At 46.1% G+C, this 9,539-nt stretch overlaps 2 protein-coding genes across 4 annotated transcripts; one reads left to right on the forward strand and one right to left on the reverse strand.

Moving 5' to 3' along the window:
* Nucleotides 1-3: 3 nt before the first annotated feature.
* On the reverse strand, nucleotides 4-5,218 carry c19h10orf88 (chromosome 19 C10orf88 homolog). 2 transcript variants are annotated; one of them, XM_034570192.1, is made up of 10 exons: nucleotides 4,997-5,218; nucleotides 4,480-4,645; nucleotides 4,154-4,339; nucleotides 3,966-4,035; nucleotides 3,609-3,800; nucleotides 3,367-3,495; nucleotides 3,159-3,279; nucleotides 2,756-2,957; nucleotides 213-1,012; nucleotides 4-179 (listed from the first exon to the last, which is right to left on the reverse strand). In XM_034570192.1, exons 2-9 carry the CDS (start codon nucleotides 4,614-4,616, stop codon nucleotides 790-792), a joined length of 1,260 nt encoding a protein of 419 aa, XP_034426083.1. In that variant the 5' UTR covers nucleotides 4,617-4,645; nucleotides 4,997-5,218; the 3' UTR covers nucleotides 4-179; nucleotides 213-789. The 2 variants fall into 2 exon arrangements, with proteins under 2 accessions (XP_034426083.1, XP_034426082.1); XM_034570191.1 differs by lacking the exon at nucleotides 4,997-5,218 and adding an exon at nucleotides 4,845-4,908.
* Nucleotides 5,219-5,433: 215 nt separating this feature from the next.
* Nucleotides 5,434-9,164, forward strand: asb3 (ankyrin repeat and SOCS box containing 3). Of its 2 annotated transcripts, none has more exons than XM_034570185.1 (10): nucleotides 5,434-5,631; nucleotides 5,842-5,860; nucleotides 6,432-6,608; nucleotides 6,732-6,844; nucleotides 6,928-7,060; nucleotides 7,229-7,406; nucleotides 7,834-8,052; nucleotides 8,140-8,442; nucleotides 8,519-8,652; nucleotides 8,743-9,164. In XM_034570185.1, exons 1-10 carry the CDS (start codon nucleotides 5,449-5,451, stop codon nucleotides 8,922-8,924), a joined length of 1,641 nt encoding a protein of 546 aa, XP_034426076.1. In that variant the 5' UTR covers nucleotides 5,434-5,448; the 3' UTR covers nucleotides 8,925-9,164. The 2 variants fall into 2 exon arrangements, with proteins under 2 accessions (XP_034426076.1, XP_034426077.1); XM_034570186.1 differs by having other exon boundaries at nucleotides 6,435-6,608.
* The last annotated feature ends 375 nt before the right edge of the window (nucleotides 9,165-9,539 follow it).

The following is a 9,539-nucleotide window of genomic DNA, read 5'->3' on the forward strand; positions in this document are numbered from 1 at the left end:
CTGTATAAATATATTTTTATTTGCTATTTACATTAGTACAGTTATTAAAATCATCCATGTCACAGGTCAAGTCATTTTAAAGTTTACATTGCAAGATAAGCTTTATGTTACAGACATTAAAACATTACAGTGTCATATTAAAATAACACCTTAATCAGTTACAGCCTCTTTAATACACTCTTTAGTTATTCGGTTTTCAAACTGGACTGAACAATTCAGACCCGACGAACCGAAACAGATCAGTGCAGTTAGTTTATACTGTGAAGGTGAGTGTTGTGATCCTTATTGTGTTAGAACTGCCGAGCATCAAACACCACTGCAATGAAACCTGCTCCTCACGTTCCTCTGACTGAACGTTTCCTCCCAGTTCTACTTTATTTTCTGTTTTGCTACTAAACTAAATATCGGATTTCTGGAGCTGGAACTTCTTTGTTTCTGAAGTTGAAACTATAACAACATCACAAGCTGATGAGACAATCGGTGCATTGAGGACATTCACTTAACTACAGATAAAAGACAGAGAAACCGTCACAGACATGAGATCTTTAGTGGTGGTGATGGTTTCTTTCATCTACTGAGAAACTGGTTTGACCTTCAGCAGATTATTACAGTTATTGAGTTAATGTTGTTCATATTTCTCATTTGAACCTTTAACTGTGTCTTTGTTAGTGCCTGCCTGCTTCCTGCTCTGCCCCCCCCCCCCGCTGACACTAGGGTCTGGTCTGAGGAGCAGCAGGGGCAGCGAGGCCCCAGGTCACATGATAGGTTAGTCTGTTAGCAGCTCTGAGCTCAGTGCGTGGCCGGGGGCGGAGCGCTCGGCTCCACCGGGCCGCTGGACGCTGCTCCTCCTGCTGAGCTGCTCATTCCTCCCTGGTTCAGAGCCCCCAGCGGCAGGGCGCTCAGCAGGGCCTTCTCCAACTTCTGCTCCAGAGCGTCCAGGCGACGGTCCACGTGCTCCTTCAGCCTCTGCTCCATCTCCTCTAGACGCCGCTCCATGGCTGAGTCCAACTCCCTGTGGAGCGGGGGGGGGGACAACAGGATAACATTGATTTTAAAGGAAAGTGTCTTCAGAGAAAGAGTTCAGTTCCAAAACGAGGCACAAAAATCATGGATCTAAACTAAAATAAATATAAAGTGACGTGTTCAAGATAAGACAAAGACAAATGCTTGAATCATTAATAATCATCAGATATCAGTTTGATAACCTCAGTTCATACATCCACAGAAAACCTTGTCTGAACAGGAGCGTCAGTTTCTGCTGCCTTTCTCAGAAGCTGTTAACACCAGCTGCCACTTGGTAACGGTGATAATAAATTGACTATGTGACTCGATATTGGTGTTAAAAAAGAGAAGAGAACATTTAGGAGATGATAGAAAGGTGAGCAACGACAGATTCATGAACACGAACACATCAGAGACCAAAACTCAGATATAAGCACCAGCACTAAGTCAACCACCCAGCGAGTGACGAGCATCTTCCTCCTTTAACCTCAAAATCCTTCAGCATCCGTCCTCCTCATGAAACTCAGACAGCTGAGCTAACGTGTGATCCTCACCACCAGGAGGGAAAGTTCAAAAACAGGATTCACAAAACATCTCTTCTTCCAGCTCCTCAAACATTTCCAGACATTTTGCACTATCTTTCCATACAAGCTGAACGAACAACTAAATCCAACCTCGTGCATTTGTCAAAGTTATTCTGGCAAATGTGGGAAACTGAAACATTTTCAAAAGGATACTGAGATTATTATAAAGTCAGAAAAAAGTGTTATCAGCAGCTTTGAAACAAACAACACTCAAGTTCCACTTTGTGCTGCCAAACCTTTTCTCATGGAAGAGATTAGCTTTCCTTCTGTTCTAGTATCAAACTGTAAATATGTCCGCGGTTGACAAGATGACGGATGTGTTGTGGTGAAGACGTACCGCTGAGCCGCTGTCCTCTCTGCTCTGTGGAGTCAGACTCCGCTGACTCTCAGCCCACATGTGCTGCTCTGACAAAGAGCCTCATTTATCAAACTCGTGGCTCCGCTTCAAAAAGACATTTTTCACTTTTCAAGCTAAGATCAGCTGTAAATCAAGTGAGCTCATTCTGAGCCTTTTCATCAGTATCAGCTAAATCTGTAATTTATTCTTTGGTGCGGTGTGTAGCGGTCGATTCACACATTCAGTGCTAATAAATGAACCTATTGTCTCAGTGTCCGTCCTGCGTGGTGGACAAGCACTGACCCAGCCCGGATCATTCTGTGTAGTCTCTCGTTCACTAACCACAATGGGTACCAGACAACAGTATGACAACTTCAGTGATTATTTTCAAATTGATTTCACACGATGCTGAACTGGGTCTTAATCCAGATTGAGGAGTTTGAGAGTCACAGTGTTGTCACTTTAAAAGTCCTCAAAACAAGAAGTAGAGTCAAAAATGAGTCTGACTTGATGAAACTAAATTCAAAAAGGTTTTGTGATCTAAAAATCGATCACAGCATTTCTGACATTTGCTGTCATGTGAGTGTTTAGCTACAGTATCCGAGCACCAACATCTTTCTGACACAAGGTGGAGCTAGATCATCAACATGGAGCTACTACCTGGACATGGGTTCGATGTTAGAGGAGTGTGAGAGAAGTCAGGATGAATTCATAGTTACTCTGAGCAGCAGCAGCAAGATGATATTAAAACAAAAAAACATGATCCACACAAACTAAAAGTGAAATATTGTTGAAACTCATCGTCAGGAGCGACTCAGTGAAATCCTCTCACCAGGTGCCGTTCCTCATCTGCCTCTCCTTCTCCGCGGCAGCACCATCCAGTCTCAGCTGCGTCACCTGACCGCAGACGCTCTGGAGCACGGGCAGGAACTCGGGGCCCGAGTTCAACGCCTGTCCATGTTGACCTTTCAGGAACTGTGACATCATCTCTGCCAGGTGGGCGTGGTTCACCAGGCTCCTGTTATCACCGCCGGCTAAAAGACAGGAGAGGATTTTATCCACACTGAAAACTGGTTTGTTGAAAGGGACTAAGCTGTGAATCATCTCACTTTTTCATCTCATCACAAACTGAAATTCTATTCTGCATTCAGATCAAGTCAGAAACAATGTACCTCCACATCGGAGACAGGTCTACTCCCTGTGGATTTCCTTGCACAGTCTTACTTCTCTTTTACCTGAGTTCTCAGTGTTGATGTCAGACAGTACGGAGTCTGGAGAGGAGGTGGAGCCGGTGGACATCGCTCCGTTCTCAGACACCGGAGTTCCGTCTGCAGGGCTGATGAAGCCCAGTGGAGGCTAAACATAGAAACATGTTTGAGCAGTGACAGAGGGACCAATCTGCTGTGGCATAAGAGCAAACAACAGCACGGATAAGACTGATACCGTGGATCCTGCAGACTGGTTTTGGTTGCTGAAGGCTGCTGGGGAGGTGTTTGCTCCTCGAGCCAGGACAGACAAAGCTCCACCACCCATCAGGAGAGGCAGGAAACCACCCAGAGAGCTGGTCTGGTTCTGGAATGAGACACACACTGTTGGTTTAGTCTTTAACTTAAGTTAATGTTGTATTTCCTCTGATCACCTCTTGAGTTTTAATAGAAATATGTTCACTGCTCCTTTACATCCACCTTTTGTTGGAAATGGACCATTTCCATGAGGTTCTGGGCTCCAGGTGAGAGGCTCGTTCCCATCTCTTCAACCAGACACTGCACCTGCTCCATGTTAATGCCAGGGCCACGGGCCGGGCCGGGCTGCAGCTGCTGAAGACCCACGAAGACTCGACACACCAAGACACTGCTTCTACCGGCCAGGGACAGCAGCTAGGAGACAGAGACAGATGATTCAACTGAGCTCAGTCATATGTAGTTATCATTGTAACGGGATGAAAAGCTGTTGGGTCCAAGGCGCTTGCATGTGGAGTCGCCATTAAAACAGTTTACATGACACATGATGATGTTCTGTTTGTGAGCCTGAGTGTAGCTCACCTTCACTTCACAAGCAGAAGATGGGAGATCCAGGATCAGCTGCTTCCTGTAGAAAGGTCCTCTGTCTTCACTGCAAGAAGAAAGTAGAAGAGAAGCTGCTCAAACACTCCAGACATTTATCAGAACAAGAATTTATCAGACATTTATCTGTATATTCTCTTATGGTATCTCGACTGTATTCAACACACTTGTCTTGCTGGACGCTCTCGTCCCTCTCCCCCCGAACCGTCCCACAGTATTCTCCTGTCTGGTTGTACAGCTCCATGGTCCGAGCCTCGCTGACGACCAGCAGGCGGCTGATGGCAGCAGAGGAGCTGCAGCAGACTGTCAGGACACAGGGAGACCCTTCCTCTGTCTGCTCCAGCAGCACAGGACTGCACCAGAGAGACATGAGTGTGTATGTGCATTCAGATCAGTCATCAGGTGGTGACACACACACACACAACTCCTCAAGCATCACTTCTTACAGCGTGATTTGACCTTACGACACTAAGTCCAGCTGAATACTTCTTACCGGTTTGTCTCGTCTCCCTGGGACGGACCCAGCTCCTCCTCTCCATCACGGACGTGCACAGGAAGCAGGACATCAGCCAGGTGATGTCCCGGAGAACAAACCCAGGCAGCTCCGCTCTTCACTGAGATGTCCACCATGATGCTGCTGAGGCCACAGGGACGGTAACCTACCAGGAGACAAGGTAGGAGACAAGGTAGGAGACAAGGTAGGAGACAAGGGTGAACAAGAAGAATGAGGAGACCAGGCTGCATGAAGTCAGGACAGAAGAGAAAGTAGGAGGATGAACCTTCAGCCCAAACATTACAGATTTATCTGACACAATGAAATCTAACGACTTGTCTAGAATCTGGATTTTTCATTTGGACCTTTTATATTTGCTGCATTATGTGAAAAACAGCCTCTTACACTTCTCATAGGTTCTGTTTGATGTCGAGATGAACAGTTAAATATTAATAATAACCTCTGAGCTCCTGTCACTGGGTCATCAAGCAGCAGATGTGCTAACGGTCACATTTACCTTCAACCCGCCGCGTTCAGCTCGTGTCCCTCAGGTTTATGAATTGTCTCCTTCGCATTTCTTCAAACTCATTAAAAAGACAGTTGATCTCACTCGTATCGTAGATATCGGTAATAACCGAGCAGCTGATTTTAACGGGAATTAGCTGCTAACGCTAAATCTACGCGTCGGATCACTGCCGCAGCCGCGTCGCTGCGCCTGGTGACGCGTTGTTGTGGTGTGACGTCAGTAAGCGGCGACTCCCGAAATGACAGTTGACGACACTGAGTAAGGAAATCAGCTTTTATCCTCGTTAAACTGTCAAAGTGTCACAGAAAGTACAACTCAAAGGACTCGGGGAGTTTAGCAGATGTGTATTAAAGCTCCGCAGCTTTGTTATTCATGTGAATCCTGACGCATGAAGACATTTAGTTGGTTCTGATGTCTCCTAACTGCTGTCCCTGTGGCAGGCGATGGACTTCACGGAGTGCTACGGAGACACCGTGTCCGGTGTCGCGGCCGCGGCCCGGTCCGGCTGCAGGCAGCGGCTGAGGCGGCTGATCCGCGGCGGCCACAGCCTGGACTGTCGGGACAACCGCGGCTGGGTCGCCCTGCACGAGGCTGCAGCCGCCGGGAGGGCCGGGTGTGTGCAGGAGGTGCTGTCTGCAGCCGCCGGGAGGGCCGGGTGTGTGCAGGAGGTGCTGTCTGCAGCCGCCGGGAGGGCCGGGTGTGTGCAGGAGGTGCTGTCTGCAGCCGCCGGGAGGGCCGGGTGTGTGCAGGAGGTGCTGTCTGCAGCCGGCGGGAGGGCCGGGTGTGTGCAGGAGGTGCTGTCTGCAGCCGCCGGGAGGGCCGGGTGTGTGCAGGAGGTGCTGTCTGCGGCCGGCGGTGAGACAAGGGCCTGATACCAGGGGAGGAGGGGGGAGGGGGGGGTTATCTTCTCCTGGTAGGAGGTGATCTGAAAGAAACACACATCCATTGCAGGAGTTGTATCGTTATAGAGGTAACGGACGTGTCACCTCTCACCCAGGTGGTGTCTCCAGGTCCTCAGATATATATCAGGACCTGGATGAATGAGAAGCTGCACAAACTACTGTTCAGAATCTGGGATTGCTGACTAAAATAGCTAATTTTCTTCATAACAGCTGTTCAAAACCTAGATGCACTGATTCTAAAAGAAATAAAACAGAGAAATGCACCAAATCCTGAAATTCTAGAAGCTGTAGTGCCGGAGAAGGTTTGGATTTCTTTTAACTTAACTATTCTTTTTGGACCTGTCTCTAAATTGGACCAACTGTGCAGAATTTCAATTTACACTTGTATAAAACAGAGGAAAGCTAGTAATCAGCCATCAAAATAATCGACTAAACAATGACTCCCTCTCTCCTTTCAGTGCTAGTTGATGAATTTGCCTTAAAGTTGAGAAACGACTGTTGAACTGATTCCTTCTCTGTGGAAGCAGGAGGCTCCTCACGTGGCTGCCGTGCTCAGTATGTGAACTCTCTGACCCACGAGGGGGAATCTGCTTGTTACCTGGCAGCACAGCGTGGACACCTGGCAGTGGTCCGACTCCTCCTCAAAGCACACACCGACATCAACCAGCTAACGAACGACTCGTCCTGTCCTCTGTATGCAGGTACAACATTTGTATCAAACTGATGTGAATTGATGGGTTTTTATTTTATCTTTGGGTTGGTAATGTTAAACTCTCTTGGATTCATTCTATCTCTAGTATTTATCAGCTTCTGATTTCCTTCAGCCGTAGACGGCGGACACAAGGAGGTGGTGGAGCTGCTGGTTCGTAAAGGTGCAGAAGTCAACAGGACACACACGCCGTCGTGCTGGACCTGCCTTCATCAAGCTGTTTTCAAGGTTATTGTTAAAATCACACGCACACACTCAACTCTGTGTGTTGTATCTGAACTAGTAATGAACATAAAGCTTTACTCCCCAAGGGTCACGGTGATATTGTGCGCATTCTGGTTAATGTCTGCCACCTGGAGGCGCTAGACGACCACAATATCTCGCCTCTGTTTGTGGCTGCTCAGTATGGAAAGCAGGAATGCCTTGAAATCCTCATCAATGCAGGTAAATAGTTGTTTATTCCTCAGGCCTTCGTACGTGTACTCATTTATTCATTGCTTCAATATGTAGCAATTGACAGCTGCTGTCTCTGCCCCTTATCTCTTAAATCAGCAATAAAATAAAATAAAATCAATCAGAATTGTGTTTGATTTGTTAGTTTTTTTACTTTAGGTGCCAATGTGAACATCCAGGCAGCCGATCTGGCCACACCCCTGCTGATCGCCTCTCAGGAGGGCCACCAGGCATGTGTGGACCTGTTGTTGGACCATGGGGCCGATCCTAACAAAGACTGCAGTAGTAACTGGCCCCAGCTTCCCATTCATGCTGCTGCTGAGTTTGGTCATATCGGGTACTGCACTAACCCTAACCCCTAATTGATGTGTTGTTGGTCAGTGTATTAGAGTAAAACCCCTGAACAAGAAGCAGCATCACTGGGTTGTGAACTGAGATGAGTGATTATTGTCTTTATAGAGTCAACTAATGATTCTTCTCTTTATTGATTTGACAGCTTCAGTATTGTCTAAGATATTCAGTGATAAAACACAAAGAGAAGAGAAGCAAATAATCATTATTGAGAAGCTGCAACCAAAGAATGTTTGACATGTTTTTTAATAAATAACTGAGATGAATCAGTTTTCAAAGCTTTTGAACAATTTCGTCTCATTGCTGTCGTTTATATTTTCTGATTCTAAAACACATTCTACCGTTGTATGATGATACTGTATCATATAACTGTATCCATGTTTTTTTTAACCTTTGTAATTCTGTTGATCCAGTGTCCTCAGGCGGCTGATTGCTGTTACGGATCGTGTGTGTGACCGTGACGATAACATGGTAAGTCCATTGTACGTAGCGATCCACAGCCATCAGAACAGGTGTGTGGAGCTGCTCTTAAGGGAAGGTTATAGTCCAAATGCCCAAGACTGCACACGAAGCCTGGGCCTCTCTTCCCCACTCTCCTTCGCCTTGTGCCATTCATCCACCCAACCATACAGGTTTGTAAAGCAGCAGATTGAACCAACTCACTCAAATAAAAATAAAACAGATGTTAAACCCGTTGATCATGATTAAATCTCTTTCAGTGAATGTGTGAGGTTGCTGGTAGCTGCTGGAGTCCGTTTGGCTGAGGAGACCTGGCTTCCTGCCTTGGCCACAGATAAAACCGACCTGCTGGAGCTGATTCTGGAGCACAGATTGATCCCTCGACCCGACACTTTGACCCGACACTGTTCTGTGTCGCATCATCCTGGGAAAACTGTGTTAACGCTGCAGGAACTGAGGGAGCTGATCTGTGTGGCACTCAACCAAGTACGTTTTGCTGCCTGCTGGCTTCCCCTGCTTCTGAAGGCGGGACTGGAACCTTCTCTACTGCTTCAACCACACATGTAAGGTTCTCCACTCACTCTGACACGTTTATGGACAGTTATCAGAGGGAGGTTCTTGACCGGTGTTCCTTTGTAGGTTGGAACATGCAGACAGTGATGCGTTGAACTACTTCCTGCAGTTTGTCAACTGGTCAACTTTGTCTGCTCCTTTAAAACAAATCCTGTTTCAAAGAAAAGTGGAAAAGACCTGGGAACCATTTCCAGATTTTGGTACAATCACAAAATATACACTTACAATTTGCTTCTATTCCGTAGTAAACTTTATATAGTAACTATTTTTATTGTCTTTCCTTCCTCCAGATTCCATTCCCCATCTTTCTCATATCTGCCGGCTGAAGCTCAGGGCAGTGCTAGGACCAGATCGACTGATGAGGACCAGTGCCGTCCAGCAGCTCCCTGTTCCCTCCCTTCTTCACAGCTTCCTTCAATTCAGGGACGTCCCAGAAGCTTCCCTCTCCCGCCCGCCGGCATCACCACTTTGAGATCGAATGTGGGTTTTCCCCGGTGCACACCAACATAGACATGTTCTATAAGCCCCAGTTTTTACCTCGCTGTTGCTTCAAGGTTGTCAAAATCATCTGATTTCCCACAGTTTGACACACACTTACATACAAACTGCTTTATGTAAAAATATATTGAGATAACAATGTTGTTTTTTTAACCGATGTTGCCTTAAGTTGTTATAAATGTTTAAGACTGAAATAAATACTTTGTCCAAAGTCTGTTCCTGAAAATCTATGATTATCTCCAAAAGAGAACAGTAGATTCTCCTCCAGTGGAAAAGCAGCATCATGAAGCTTTAAAGGTTTTTATTCCAACATTATTTCCAGTTTGAGTGAGTAGCGACATCTTGGAACTAGCACTGACTGAAAATCACTCTTAGAACCAACCTCACCTCATTTTAAATCTTAATTTTACATCATTTAATGTGATAATAATAATAAAGCTATGCCTCCACAGCTTCAAAAGGAGAAGAGTATAAAGACCTCCTCATGACGACTCCAGAAGATTCATGAGTCGCAATGGGCTTTGTTTTTGACCCGCACATAGATTAAGCTTTTTATAGATAAGTAATAATGACACATCTAGATATCATT

The sequence above is a fragment of the Hippoglossus hippoglossus genome, chromosome 19, assembly GCF_009819705.1.
Source record: "Hippoglossus hippoglossus isolate fHipHip1 chromosome 19, fHipHip1.pri, whole genome shotgun sequence".
Lineage (NCBI taxonomy): Eukaryota > Metazoa > Chordata > Actinopteri > Pleuronectiformes > Pleuronectidae > Hippoglossus > Hippoglossus hippoglossus.